This window comes from Heloderma suspectum, chromosome 16, assembly GCF_057233095.1.
Source record: "Heloderma suspectum isolate Gila_16-S chromosome 16, 16-S_ref, whole genome shotgun sequence".
Classification (NCBI taxonomy): domain Eukaryota; kingdom Metazoa; phylum Chordata; class Lepidosauria; order Squamata; family Helodermatidae; genus Heloderma; species Heloderma suspectum.
Window position 1 is genome coordinate 19,681,264 of NC_139473.1, and position 15,640 is coordinate 19,696,903.

Sequence of the window (15,640 nt, forward strand, 5' to 3'; positions counted from 1 at the left end):
AACTCCCTGCCCCTGGAGGCCAGGCAGGCACCAACACTGTTGCTTCTGGTGCCTCCTGAAAACAGTTCTGTTCCAGGAAGCATTCTTTAGATGACCAGCCATGGCTTTTATTGGCATTCTGTTTTTTAATAATTTTAATACGGTGTTTTAATCTTTTATCTTGTTTTACTATTGTACTTCTTGTGTACTGCTCTGGAATCTGTTGGGATGGGGAGTGGTATACAAATGTTGTAAATAAAATAATGAATGAATAAATAAATAATATTTCTTAGCCACCTTTCAAGACCATGGTCCTCCCAAGGTGACTTACTATACAAAAAGAAGACAGTTCAGTATCGCATATCTGCTGCTCCTTCTTCTTGCCACCACCCTTGTCTGGGCCAGAGCAAGAGGCAGGTGAACACGCAGTTTGCAATGGGAAAGAGGAAGAGAAATTCCAGGGGGCTCCTGTCAAGGGGCCCCTGCTGGAGCGTGGGCCCTCGGCCGGTGCCTGACCATGCCAACCCATGACGCCGGCCCTGACTCGATGGACCCTTGGTCTGAGCAGCTTGGCTCTTCTGATGTGCTTATCACCCTTCTCTCTGTCGTCCCTTTTAGGTGGCCGATGCTGGCGCTACAAAGGGTCCTCCCTGGACGTGGGCTTCCCCCGGAAGTGCAGCAGCACGGGCGACCTTCCCCGACACCCGGACGTGGCCCTCTATTTCCAGCCGCTCCACCACCTGGTCCTTTTCAAAGGCCCCAAGTACTACGTGGTCAATGAGGAGTCCCTCCAAGTGGAACCGTACTACCCCAGGAGCCTACGAGACTGGGGAGGGGCCCCAGCCATGGCCAACGGTGCTCTCACCCATCCGGACGGCTTCGTGTACTTCTTCCGAAGCGACCAGTTCTGGAAATTTGACCCGGAGAGGCTGCAGGTGGTGGAAACGGGGAAATGGGCCCCCCAGCTACGGTGGCTCGGCTGTCAGGATGCAGAGCTGAACCAGGCCGTTGTCTGAACTTCCTTAGAAACGCTGGATTTGTTGCACATCTTCGCAGTGACCCTCCAGAAGTCCAGGACTTGTTGGAACGTGGACGGTGTCCTGGTGGGGCAGTACTGAAGTTTGCCTTTAATTTGGTCAACAAGCAGATTTATAAAAAAGAAAGAAAGAAAGGCATCAACGAGGCCTAAGTCAGCTTTGCAGTTGCTGGAGAAAAAAAGGTAAAGCCTTGTGGAGCAAAACGTAGCAAATGGACCTGGCTTCACACAGATTGGAATTGCTCTTTGTTTAATACAGTGAAGACTTCAAGCAAACTTACAGAGTTGGATCCCCCTTGTCTGAGTGCAGGCATGCCAGCTGACAACCCTAGGCACTGTCCTTGCTGCGGTGTACCCTATAGCCCCCTGAGAGATGGGCCTGTCCACGTTCCCCTGAGGGGAGGTCTGCCCCACAGCAGGGGAGGGGGCAGGGATATAACTGTGTCCCTCAACCTACTAAACGCCGCACGCTTCAACCCATATGGACTGCAGAACTATGCACTAGTTCAGCCCCCGGGAGCTGAAGATGTAGGTGTCAATCATGTGGACACCTTTAAATTAATTAAAATTAATTAACACGTTTTAAAAACCAACTAACCCCAGGATGCACACCCCAGCGTCCCCTTAGTATGCATGCCAAGTTTCAGGTGCCTAAGTTTCATGGTCTTGGTGCTATGGTGCTGAAAGATGGACAGACACACATCCTTTTTTATTATTATAGGTATATAGGTTTGCCCTGTATATTCCGAGGGCTAAAAATTAAGTCAAGAAGTCGGTGGGACCCAGAAATAGCACTGATTGGAAGAGGGCCAGTTGACCTTCTGCCTCCTAGCCAGTCAAGAGGAGGGAACATTAATCTTTTCTGGCCATTGGCTACACCTCCCAATGGAGGCCAACCCTACTGCGACAACCACCAATTCAACTTGGAGCCTTTTGTGTTCTGTCTTCCATCTTTGTCCCAGAGATGGTTTCCCTTGGAGAAGACAAAATGGAGGGCCTTGTCTTCAGCGGCCAGGTTCTTCTCTGCAGTTGAACCATCGCCGGGTTACTGCTGATCGACCATATACTTGAACTCCTGTCTCAGGTTCTTGGGTCTCTGTTCATTGGCTACGTCTTCTGTGCAGAACTTGAGTGGTTGTACTCCTTACCTCCTCTGGCCTTTGGCTACAACTGCTAAGTGGGTGACCTCGTCTCCCTGGTCTCCCACCGAGACGTGGGTGGCCATGTTGAAGAACATCAGCGTTATTGTTTAGCGTTCCTATCCTACATACTTTTCTGCGCGCAACGTGTTTTGTAATCTCGCCATGGTCTTGCAACAATTGTACAGGGAAAAGACAAGGGACAGTGACACAATCGGGAAGCACAAGGATCGCAGCGGAACAAGGAGTCGAATCGGAGGACTCCCTGTGGAAACTCTGCCTTGGTGCCACTGCCACCGCACTGTTTTTCACCCAATACCTCAAAAGCCCTCCTGGCACTTTGATGCCTCGGGCAGTTCCGATGTAACACTTTCGTGGATACACCTACAAGATGGAGTGTGGCGCTTCTGTTTCCAACGTATGTGCATGTTTGGAAATTCCAGCCCAGGGGTGTTGAACCTCTCAGCTTCAGGGCCGCATTCCATTTCAGAGAAGCTCTTGGGGGCTGCATTCCGGTGGTGGGCGGGGCCAAGGCAAATGGGGCGGGGCCCAGAAGAGGAAAAAGACCAGCCTGTTGCAGCTTCAAGCTCTTCCTTCCAGGAACAAAGCCTTCGTAGAGGCATTTCAACCTTTTGTAATGGGGGGAAACTGCACAACAGCCAGGAAACCACCAAACAACCGGTGGTCAGGAGACGGGGTGAGGCCAGGGGAAGGGGTCTGGCCAGCTGAGGAAACTTAACGCTGGATTGGAACTCCAGGCTGGCTCGATTTGGGCCTGAATTTCTGCAGTGGCTACGTTGCTCCCAAGATTACATCTCCAGGCTTCAGCAAGGTCAACAACACACCAGATAGTATCCCAGAATGCCTTGGGCTGGGAAATGTACAACTACACAGCACCTGAAGAGGCTGTGTCTCCAACAAGCCAGTCTATCCCTCAGACTCCGTTTTCCTGGAGGAGTGAGCTCAGCCAGCATCAGCGGAGACTGGTGGCTCTGATTTCGGTGGGGCTGTTCCAGCCAGAACCAGCCAGAACTCTGAAGGAGCTCTCCAAGGTGCTGCGCCCTGCCTCCAAAATAGGTCCAACACCTTGGATAGCTCCTTTAGAATTCTGGCTGGTTCTGACTGAAATCCAGAATGGATCCACAGCCCCACTGAAATAGGAGCCACCAGCCTCCACTGGCTGGCACTGTGTTTTACAGGGATTGAGCCCATAAGAGTAACTTTGGTCAAATCATAGGAATGCATTCTTTGAATAACCTAGGGAAACATTTACCACTGAGGTGTTGCATCTGGGCTGTACCACCTCAGACTGTAGGCAGGGGCAGACACCATGCAGTACCCCTCCATAACCCTGCACAGAAAGCTAGCATGTCAGGGAGAAGGCAAAGCAAGAATGTTTGTCCCTGACAGGCTGGATTTCTACAGGGATTCATATATTTTTTATTGAATTGTATTGTGTGTATCTGTGTGTGAATCACTGTTCATTCAGTCATGTGAACCCAGACACATTTTTCGGGCACAGTGAAAAATAGTCCTGGGTGACTGGCACCCTTCAGGATCTCTGGCTGTTTCACCTCCATGTGTGATATACAGCCCTGGAAAGCATAAAGTCATTTTGGATAATTTTACATCAAGAAATTGGCTTCATAATATCATAGAATCATAGAATAGTAGGGTTGGAAGGGGCCTACAAGGCCATTGAGTCCAACCCCCTGCTCAGTGCAGGAATCCAAGTCAGAGCAGCCCTGACAGGTGGCTGTCCAGCCTCGTCTTGGATGCCTCCAGGGTGGGAGAGCCTACCACCTCCCCAGGGAATGGGTTCCATTGCCCTATTGCTCTGACAGTCAGGAAGTTTTCCCTGATGTCCAGCTGGAATCCGGCTTCCTGTCACTTGAGCCCATTCTTCTGTGACCTGCACCCTGGGATGATTGAGAAGAGATCCTGGCCTTCCTCTCTGGGACAACCTTTCAAGGACTTGAAGAGCGCTCTCCTGTCTCCCCTCAAGGCTAAACATGCCCAGTTCTTTCCGTCTCTCTTCATAGGGCTTTGTTTCCAGTCCCCTGATCATCTTTGTTGCCCTCCTCTGAATCCTCTCCAGTTTGTCTGCATCCTTCTTAAAGTGTGGTGCCAAGAACTGGACACGGTACTCCAGATGAGGCCTAACCAGTGCTGAGTAGAGGGGAACTAGTACTTCCCGGGATTTGGAAGCTATGCTTCTAGTAATACCAAAATAGCATTTGCCTTTTTTGCAGCCACATCACATTGCTGGCTCATATTCAGCTTGTGATCTACAACAATGCCAAGATCCTTGGGACTCCTCAGGGGGTGGCTGGGCAAGACAAAGTTTATGGCAGTTGAATTCTACCTTTCTGAGGTAGAAAATCGAATCCTTCGAAATGTGGATATACCGACGACACATGCTGAAAATACCATGGACTGATCGAGTAATGCATGAGAACGTACTATGCAGAGTAAGCAAACAAACTGAATTTGGTAAAGACCATGAAGAGAAGAAAGTTACAATACCTTGGTCATATTATCCGAGGTGAAAAATAGCCATGCTCCAATGCATTATACAAGGGGAAAAGGAAGGGAAAAAATCAGTAGGAAGAAGGCAAACGTCTTGGTTAGAGGATCTGAGGGAATGGTTCAGCTGACTTCTGTACAAGTATTCAGAGCAGCGCTGTAATGGTAGCTAACCTCTGATAGGAGATGGCACCTTAAGGCGAAGAAGGGGGACAGATTCACAATCCTGTGCATATGCAATCCTGTGCATATCTACTCAGAAGTAAGTCCCACTGAGTTCAATGGGACCTACTCCCAGGTAAAGCCCCCAATGTTAAAATGTCCATGCCCCCAACTTTGCATTCTTAGAATCATAGCATCATCGAATAGTAGGGTTGGAAGGGGCCTACAAGGCCATCCAGTCCAACCCCCTGCTCAATGCAGGAATCCAGGTCAGTGCATCCCTTATAGGTGGTTGTCTAGCCTCGTCTTGAACACCTCCAGTGTGGGAGAGCCCCCCGCCTCCCCAGGTAATTGGTGGTTTGCATGGCCTCCACTTTATCCATAAGGGAACATGATTATCTATGCCTGTGGTGACAAGTTCCCGAAGGTTGCAGCAAAGGCAAGAGAAAATCCTGTGTCCTGTTAAAGGCTAGCAGACGTAGAGATGTAGTTCCTAGGAGAGCATCCCAGGGACTGTAGGATGGCTCAAAAAATCCCTTTTGCAGTTGGAGACAGCGCTTCAACCTTGGAAGGGGTAGTCGTAGACCTGACCCCTTGCAGCCAGCATGGAAAGAACCGCACCGGCTGCCCTCCGAGGTTGGAAAGTCAACCTCAGAGAGGATCAAAAGGGGTCATGGTATGGGCAGCGGGGGGGAGGAAACTGGAGAGGGCAGGATCCTTCTGTCCCCCTCCAAAGTGCCCTCACTAGACGGGCTGAAAAGCACCACGCTTCATGCAGCTGGTGCCATGGGCATCCAGTGACCCATCCCAGCCAGCATGCAGCCAAGCGTTACTGCAGTGCTTCCGTCTGTTGGCATCCGAGGCCTGGCCCCAGGTCGCTGTGCTCGTCTTTAGTTCTCACTGCGAGGCTGTTCTGCTTCCCTGCTCCAAGAATGAAAAAGGGCATTTGCCAGCCTTTGTTCCTTCGTCATGTTGCAACGTGCAACGCTGACCCTCGTCAGCTTCGTGTTGACAAACTGCTGACCTTGCAGTGGCCCGCTTCCTAGGACCGGAAATTTCTTTGCCACTGGAAAGACACACACACCCTGAGCAATTTTCCAACGGGCGAGGAGGCAAAGGCTGGAGGGGTGGTTCCGTGGGCGTCCACTGAATTGCCCCCCACCAGCCCCTCCGTGGGCCAGATGACATCAGAGGGTGTGGCCACGCCCATGGAAGCCAGCACCCCCCCCCCGCGCCCATTTTGCCTTTCTCCGTGCTGAGCGAGGTGCGGAGTTCCATGCCTTTCTCAGCGCAGAGGAAGGGATTCACCAGTGCCAGCCCAATCCCTGCTTCATGCCAATCCCCCATGGGGGCAGCACACAGTGCACGAAGTCACTTGGCCAGTGTTCCCCTTGGACCCCTCCACAACCTCCTCCCTGATGTTATCTCCAACCTCAGTTCAGAGATAACACTTGGGATTCCTCAGAGCGGAGGCAGCGGGGACTTGTAGACCAAGGAGGAACTCAAGGATATTGCAAGCCAGAACCTGAAGCTCCACAGGCTGCAGGTGAGGTGCCACATCCATGCTGTAGGTCCCTATGGAAGTGTTCAAATTACTGAAGTAATTACACACATTTTTGATCTCAGATAACAATGGGAATTCTTCTGGGGCAGGGCTTGGAGGCCAAGTCCCACCCCCTGGAGGAACCCAAGGAGATTCCCAGGCTGGAAGCATAACCTCCACAGGCCTAATTAGGCCCACGTGCGGGAGGTTCTGCATCCCTGCTATTGAGGTGTTCAGATTATTCGTGTGAGTTTCCAGTGTTCCATGGCTTTCAGCTCCAAATATTTGTCTCCAAATGCGTGTGATTTGAATGCCTGAGTAGGACTTAGGGCTCAGAGCCAAACTGAGAATTTTGAATTCTGAACCAGAATTGGGTCAGTTGCCTTCTCTGTATGGGGTTAGATTCCCCCCAGAATGGGCAGGTGCATACTGGGGGGGGGGCAGTCACTGATCCAGCACTGCCTCTTGGAGGCACAGGTGTCTTCTGAACCTAGGAGTGTCTTTTACCAGCTCCAGGTAAAAGACATCCAGGTAAAGACATTCCAGAACAAGGATAGCTTGGCCACTGCGGCCCGTGCATTGATCACCTCAGAATTGAATCACTGTAATGCAATTTACGTGGAGCTGCCTTTGAGCTTGGCCTGGAAGCTGCGCATGGTGGAGAATGCCACAGCCAGGCTGGTAATGGGAGCGGCTTTTTGTTGCTATGTTACCCCTACGTGGAGGGAAATTGTACGAGCTGCCTTCTGGGTTTGGTCCTTGTTTACAAAGCCCCAAACAACTCAGGACCAGGGTACTAAGAGATCGCCGGATCTCCTACCGGCCTGCTCGGTTGCTTCACTGATCAGAAGATCCCCTCCTGGTGGTAGCCAAGATTTTGGAGGTCCCATCTGTGGTGGCCTTTAGTGTCATAACGTCCATTCTCTGGGACTCCCGGCCACTACAAACGAGGCAGGCCCCGACCCATCTGGGTTTTCGGCACCTACTGAAAATATACCTTTTCCAACAGGCATTCCCGGGAAGGTAACCTCGTCCTCTGAAGACTTGATTTTGTACATTGCTCCGACATTTCTCTCATGCATCAATATTGTTAAATAAATCAATACAACAATGAATCAATATTGTTAAATAAATCAATGAAACCTAGAAGCCCACTGCATTTTATTCAGAATATAACACAGTTGGTAAAACTCTGCAGTTTAAAAGCACACGTGCGCACACGCTGCATTTAGTAGCCAGTCAGGTGGACGTGGGCAACCTTCAGCCCTGATCACACAGCTCCTTCAGTCAGTAGATGAATCAGATGGCTACCATTGCCTGCGGACTGTCAAGAAGTAAATCCTCCCTCCCTCCCTGTCACTGCCTCCTTATCTCCTCATCTTCTGCCTCCTCTGGAGCTGCAGCCAAGTCTATGGAACCTGGAGTAAAGAACGAGGCCATGTTGCCTTGCTTGAACCAACATTCATCTGGCCCAGCCTCCTGTTTCCAACAGGGGTCAGCTAGATACTTCTGGGACTCCTTGGGAATGCTCTTTGTCCTCAGAGGTATATTATTGCCACTAACCAAGGATGTTCCATGGAGCATGCTGTAATGCCCATGGGTAGACCTATTTCCATGAATTTGTCTACTCTTGTGTTTTTAAGCCTAAGAACAGTGCTGCTGGATTGGAACAATCCTTAACCATGTTAAGAGGTTCTATTTAGTCAATAAGACTAAAAGCCAAACCTCTTAACATGGCCATCGGTACAAAAAGAACCAGGAGTGTGGCTAGGCACTTAAAAGATCCCAGGCCCATAGGACAGAAATCTGCTCAGACTCTGCATATGCTAATTTAGATCTACATATGCATGTGCAAACATAGGATGGCTTGAAATTCCATTATTCATCCAAATAATCTCAAATAAAATAAATCCTCCAATTAATTTGCACCCTGACCCAAATCATCTCAAATAAAATAAATCCTCCAATTAATTTGCACCCTGACCCAAATCATCCCAAACCAATGGAAAGAAGTTTTTTTTAAAGATTAATTGCCAGGGAAGGTTTTTTTTTGGGGGGGGGGGTTGCAGCATGTGGGAAGGGGGGAGTTAACCCTTCCCTCCCCAGCTAAAATCCCCCTTGAAAATTACCCTCCTGCATGGGAATTAAGCTGAGAGAAAACACCTTCAATTGACACCAATGGATACTTGGGGCTCTGGGAAATAAATCCAGGACCCTGAGAAATAGTGGGTGAGACCTGGAAATCAGAAGGGCTTAGCTTTAAATGAGCTAATTATGTATTCCCTAAATCAGAACCCAAATCAGTTCTCTTTTAAGTTAGTCTATTCTGAAGTTCACCCTTTAATAGGAAAAAAAAAGTGGCTTCCATATTTTTGGCAGTGGAGACCGACGTTTTCCCTTAATGGGTACAGAGTATCAGGAGAACACTGCATATATTTTTTTCCCTACCCATCATGCAGCCATTAATGGCGCCGGGCCTCAGTCACCGAAAAGGGGGCAGCTGTGCCATAGGAGTCTGCCTGGTTAGGAAAGGCAGCATGTTGCCATCAACACGCCAGTCCTCATTATTCCTTGCCTGTGCTCAGTGCTGGGCTCAGAATCTCCGGCAGGCTTTCAGCGCTGTGTCCCAGGAGCCCATGCTCAATGAAGGCCCGGCTGTAATGCAGCGTCTCACACTTCTTGCAGAACGTAATCTCGCACTCTGGGCACATCTTGCCGGAGGATCTTTTTCTCTCTAGCTGGCAACAAACTGGCTCTTGGAGAGGCCTGTTCCTGGGGGGGGGGGGGGGGAACGGAAGACGGGCAATTAAATTGATCAAGGGGCTGGAGCCCTTTCTCTAAAATGGGGGTGTTGAACCTCTGTCAGCCTGAAGGTCAAATCCAGTTTCCAAGCAGCTCTCGGGGGCCGCATTCCAACGGTGGGCGTGGCCAAAATACAGAAGATGCCAGCATCATGTAGCTCCAACCTCTTACTGCCAGGCCCTGAGCCTTAGGACAGGCATTTCAACTTTTTTGTCCAGAGCACAACACTTTTGGCTTGATTCATATTATGGACTGAGCACCCACCCACCCACACACACACAAATGGTCTTTGCCAATTCAGAATGTCAAAAAAGATTTTGCAGACCAGGCACCAATGGTAGGGCCGGCCCAAGATGTTTTGCTGACTAAAGCAAAAGGCAAGAGGGTGCCCCCCTCCCCATTCCACATACAGATGCCAAGTGGGCTGGCCGTTACGTCTTACTCAACACAGCCAAGGGGGTAGCATCCTCCAATGTACACAAGGGAAGAAGCCCACTTCGGGGGCATAGGGCGGGCCGCGTGACACACTCCGACCTGGCCAAAGGATCTCACTGAGGTTCATTCGCTGCTCCACCAGGCACCTGCTTGCAAATGCCATGTTTCCGAATTCCATAATTAGAGACGGACTCGAAAATAAAAGTGCTCTTGTACAAATCTGTGCAATCATGGAATACTGCGTACAGATCTGGTTGCCGCGCCTAAAAATGGATATGGAAGAGCTGGGAAATGTGCAGAACAGGGCAACACAAAGGATCAAGGGGCTGGAGCTAGGGATGTTAGAGAAATCTGCTGCGGATTCAAATGAGGCCAGATTCTTTGGAATTCGGCCTCCGGAATCCGCAGCAGTTCAGCCCCACTTACCTCCAGTCCAAGAGGATTCCACGTGGAATGGCACTCAGCAGCTTGCTCAACCGGAGCTGTTCCCCTCCGCGTCAATCACCATTTTTTTTTTTAAAAAAATGGCGATCGGCAGGATTCACAGCTCTATTTTGTGTATAAGTCTATGGGCACATCCTGCCGATTGCCTTTTTTAAAAAAAATGGCGATCCGTGTGGAGGCGAACGGGACGGGTCCAGGAAGTAAGTGGCCCTCAAGCCGGGCAGCTCTGCAGAATTCTTGCGGAGCGGAGCCACACCGGAGGATTATGGCGGGGGGGAGGAACGGATCGCTTCCCCCCCCCCCCCGGGCGGATTCTCCGCTGGAACGGACGGTGAGGAATCCATACACCCCTAGCTGGAGCAACTCCCCTCTGGGAGAAGGTTACAACAGCTGGGACTTAGCTTAGGAAAAGGTGAGTAAAAGGAGACAAGATGGAGGCATACAAAATTATGCACGGTGTGGTTAAAATGGATAGGGAGACTTTTTTTCTCTCTCTCTCATAATACCAAGTCCTTTGACAAACAGTGGAAAGAACTTCCTGAAGTTAAGAGCAGTTCACGATGGAACCAATTACATAAGAACATAAGAAGAGCCCTGCTGGATCAGACCAAACGTCCATCTAATCCAGCATTCTGTGGCCAACCAGCTGTCGACCAGGAATCGGGGAAGGGAGGGCTCTCTCCTGTCCTGTATGTCTTCAAGCAGAGTCTGGGCAGCCACCTGTTGGATATTTCCTGCATCGAGCAGGGGGTCAGCCTAGATGGCCTTCAGAGGCCCCTCCAGTTCTATGACTGCATGATTTGTAAAATAGGAAACGTAACATAGATCTTTCAACCCTTCCCCACCGGTAGCAGGAGAGGCCTAGTTTTAAAGAGGGTCTGCTGGCCGTGCTACCTGTCTCCCAGCCAGGTCAGCCCGGAGAGGAGGGGGAAAGGTAGCCAGCCCCAAAGCCAGGTGTCTTGCTTCTGGGCTTGCTCCGTGCGCGATATCAGAGGACAGGAGGAAGGGCTAGAACTGGGTTCTTCTGCCTCAGCCTCCGGCTCCTTCTCCGCTGTTTCTGGCTCTGGGTGGCGGTTTTCCTCTGGCTCACTCCCTTCCTCTCCTTGCCTGCTTTGGGACATCCGAAGTGATTGAAGCCCTGGGCAAAACACAAATAAACAAAAAGGGGCAGTGATAACAGCCAGGGCTGAGAGGCTGAGCGTCACATTCCTTCCATGCCATGAAACGCCCTCGGTGGCAGTGGAGTTGTGGAGTCAGGGCTCACAGGGTCAAAGCCCCTCGACGCTTTTATTAGCAGGGATGCCGCTCCCCTCAGACTTCTCTGTTCCCTTTGAGCGTAGCTGCAATCCTCAAAGTAGCTGGTGGAGGGGAGGGAGGAGGGATTTTCCCTGCAAAAATATATGGCTGTGAGCTATCCCTGTTGTAATGTGGAGTCTTTTGGGATGGCCTGGTCTTGAATGGGCAATTAAGACCCATAACAAAAGACCTGCTCCTGGTTGAGATGAAAGCAGCTAGAGCTAGTTCGTTGATATGGATCAACAAAGCTGCCTGGAGTTTTTGACTCTCTACTGGGGAGTGGCTACTTCAAAATTTAGCATGATGCCGTTGCAAGGTGGTCTGCGAGAAACCCTTTGCTCCTTGCAATATATATGAGGGTAATAATACCGGCCTACCTTACAGGGTTGTTGTAAGGAGTTCAAAAAGATAGCGTGTGTGACGTGGACTCTCAAAAGTGCAATATGAATCCTCAATACTCCAAGGCAGGGGTGTTGAACTTATTTCATCAAGAAATCTAGAGCAGTATCCAGGAAGGAGCTGGCTGGGTTTGAGCCTGGCGCTTTGTGCCTTCTCAAAGCACCATGCTGCAAAACAAGAGAGTGCAGATGGGCCCCCAAACTGGGCACCAGGACATATGTACTGAAAGCGCATCTTCCAAGACATTCGCACATTCGTGCAATCTGTACCCCCTACTGGAAAGCAAAGGAGAGGGCTGTAAAACTGTGTCTGTGAGCCGGGGTGCAGATTTGGTTCCATTTCAGAGAAGCTCTTGGGGGGGGGGGCATTCCAGTAGTGGGTGGGGACAAGGGACAAAGGCAAAAGTGGGTGGAACCACAGAATTCCAGCATATTTTAGCCTAAAGCTCTCACTGCCGGTACGGAAAGCCTTAGGAGAGGTGTTTCAACCTTTTAGAATGGGGGGAAAAACTGAACCAAAGCCGTGAAACCACCAAATAATTTGTGACTGGAGGAAAGGGAAAGGGGCCAGGAGAAGGAGAGGTTATTTGAGGACCTTCTGCCTCAACCATCACATACTCACATGATTCCCACCATGACACCGAAGCCTGACAAACTGCCTACCTGACCCTCCATTGGCCAAAGTTGGATGTTCAATATCTGCTCAGAGAAGGTGTTTTTCTTCTACCTGTCCCGTGTTTTGTGTACACCCCGCTGCCCCGTCTTCAGCACAAACGAAGAGGGGATCATGAGTTACCCCTTTTGCCGGAGGATCCCCCAGACTCACCAGGAGATCTCCCACAAAGCCACAGGTCAGCTGGCTGAACCGAGGCCAACCGACTTCAGCCATTGTGACGTCACGCTGATGCTCTTGTGGCGAGTTCTGGCGGGGCAATGCACCAGTCCCGGAGTGAGCAGAGCTGAGCGCCTGTACTTTCTGAAAGGACGTAAAATGACATTCAGACCTGTTTTTTGGCCCCCAGAAAACCCTTTCATCTCATTTCAGATCTATAGGAACAAGGCGGAACATTCAACGGAACATTCAACGATGTTACACGGCACTTTGTGCATGCTCAGTGGCACACTTTATTGTTGCAAGATCCCTTCTCGGCCTCTCAAACTGGCTCCGGTGAATCCTGTGAGATGGAGAAGAAGGATGTTGGCCCAGCCCCTTTTATTTATCTGGCAGTCTTGTGGAGCGGTGAGCAGTGTGGGTGTTGTATGTCTGAGCGCCAGTGTTCACAGGCGGATGCATGCTCGGGATTGGCACGGACTCCCTCTGGTTCTGTCCACAATCTGAAGTTCCTGAACTGCCTTGGGGAGTGGGGAAGCCCACGATAGTTCCACTCACTGGTACAGTGCCACCAGGGCTGACAGGGACACACTTTTTTTTATCAGCAGGGGCGCTGACCTCATTTGCCACCCTACTCAGATGCCCCTGTTCCTTCTGAGCTTAGCTGCAATCCTCAAAGTAGCGGGGGGGGGGGGAATGAATCTTCCAAGGAACAATCCGTGCAGGCCCAGTGGCTCCGATTTTGGTGGTGCTGTGGATCCAATCTGGGTTTTAGTTGGAACCAGCCAGAACCCTAAAGGGGCTATCCAAGATGCTGAACATATTTTGCAGCTAGGGTTCAACACCTTGGATAGCTCCTTTGGAATTCTGGTTGGTTTTGACTAATAGCCAGAATGGATTCGCAGCCCCACTAAAATCAGAGCCACCGGCCTCCACTGGCAACAATATAGTATTCCCTGTTGTCATGCAAGGAATTTGGGGCGGCCTGGTCTGGAACGGGCAGTTAAGACCCATGAGCTGTACAAAAGACCTGCTCCTGGTGGAGAGGAAAACTCCTAGGACTGGTTGGTTGATATGGATCAATTTGAAAATATTTGAAAATGGGACCTTTCTCTTGTGTAGATGTATGAGAATTTCATTTCAGTTTGCAAATCATTTGAAATCACTCGGAAACACCCAGTGTGCAATCCCAAACAGGAGCTCATCTCCTCTGAAAATGTTTGCAAGTTCCCAAACCTGCATTTGCAAAATGTGGACTTGAAAAATGCATCACCTTGTCAAAATGCGCACTTTTCTCAGAATGCACCACTTTCTCAGAATGCACACGTTTCTCACACTACATGAATGTTGAAAAATGCACAGCTTTCTCACGACGTGCAACTTTTAAAGTACCCACACTTTAGTCTATGGGGAAAATTGGGTGGTATTTGTGTGCAACTTTCACATGCGATAGCTGCTCTTTTTGCGTGATTTTCCCATTCTCACAAAACAAAAAGTGAGTACAGATGTGAGCGCAAATTGAAGAGGAGCAATTGTTGTCTATCAGCAGCAAGCTGATGTTCAGAGAATCTTGCTGAGGTCGAACATCATTCGTTCGCTCATCCCTATTCTCGTGTGATTTCCACATCCCATAGCCCTTCTCTGTGTTAACAATGGCCCTAGAACGATGGCCCTAGGGTGGGGAATTTCCTGACTGTGGGCCAAATATGGCCCCACTCAAACTGGGTTCCCTGCAGGCCATGCCCATTCTCTCTAAGCCTGCTTCATGGGCCTTGCTCAGGGCTATCGATATTAATTACTCTGTATCCCAAGTGGACGGAACTTTGCACAAATTGCACAAGATTTTATATTGTGATGTATTTGGGGATTGTTATTTTTGTGAACCGTCCAGAGAGCTTTGGTGCTTGGGCGATACAGAAATGAAATTCATGAAACGAAATGAAAATGAAGGAGAATGTCTGGAAGCAAATGCCCGTGATTCTGCCCATTTTTGTCCCTGGCCCCGTCCACCACTGGAATACAGACCCTGACTGGTTTCAACTGAGGTAATATGGCCGTGACAGGAAGCATCCTCTGCAGCATGCACTTGCTTCCAAAGTGGCCGGGATGTGCGAATCAGCAACCTCCAGATTGGGCGTGGCTCTCTGAATCCCACCTCAAAGCTTGTTCCGCGTCCTATCTCTATCAGGGTGCAAGCTTTTTCTTTTCTTTTCTCATGAACAATTTGTCCATGTTCTTTTCCAAACGTATGCACCAGTTGTGTGCATTTTTGAAACATACAGATTTTTTTCCCCATTGATTAAAATGTGCTTATTTGCAGTTTTCAAAAGTATGCATTTTTTCATGCATATTTTTTAAAAAATGGATCCACGAATCACATCACAAGCTTGGAAATGTATTGAATTTGACTGCAGTTTGTATTTGGGTCCATGTTCGATCCTGGGAGGTGTGAACTGGGTAAATTCTGATGAAAACCAAACTGAAATGAATTTCTCATACACCCCTAGGGAGTGGCGGGCCCAAAACAATCCAAGGTATGGGTCTCTCTGTTTCTAAAGCTACTGAAGTTGGGCCGGCCCATTGAGGTATAAAACACCTGCATGTCATATCTTAGAAATTCCATTGAAAGCAAGACAATTTACCAACTAATATTTTGGAACTAAGAGCTGGTGTCCGAGTTTTGTTTTTTTTCCTCCTCCTTCCCAATCCCTTTTCCTTTTGTGTCATGTCTTTTAAATTGTAATCCAGAAGGCAGGGGCTGTGATATTATTAATCTGTGTAAGCCACTCTGGGAGACATTTTCAGGTGAAGAGTAGAGTAAAAATGCTATGAATGATTGAATGAATGATTAGTGTCCCCTTTCTCCCATATTTCCAGAGCTCCTCCCTACCCAGTTTTGCATTCACACCATCTCATTTGCTCAGGCTGATAAAGGAGTGAAGGTTGTCGGTTCCAGCTGAGGCAGAGTGACATTTGATCTAGCCGAGTTAACGGGGAGTGTTTTGTAGAGAGCGCCTGTCTCCAAGGAGAAGAGAACAGGGCTTGGAA

General features: G+C 49.5%; 1 protein-coding gene across 1 annotated transcript in view; it reads left to right on the top strand.

Annotated features, from left to right (window-relative positions):
- The window catches only part of MMP28 (matrix metallopeptidase 28), a 42,398-nt gene extending 38,617 nt beyond the window's left edge, over positions 1 to 3,781 (top strand). The window contains exon 8 of the mRNA XM_084822924.1: positions 598 to 3,781. Coding sequence (XP_084679050.1) covers positions 598 to 995 — 398 coding nt within the window. The 3' untranslated portion in view covers positions 996 to 3,781. The remainder of the gene's footprint in view (positions 1 to 597) is intronic.
- Positions 3,782 to 15,640: the final 11,859 nt, after the last annotated feature.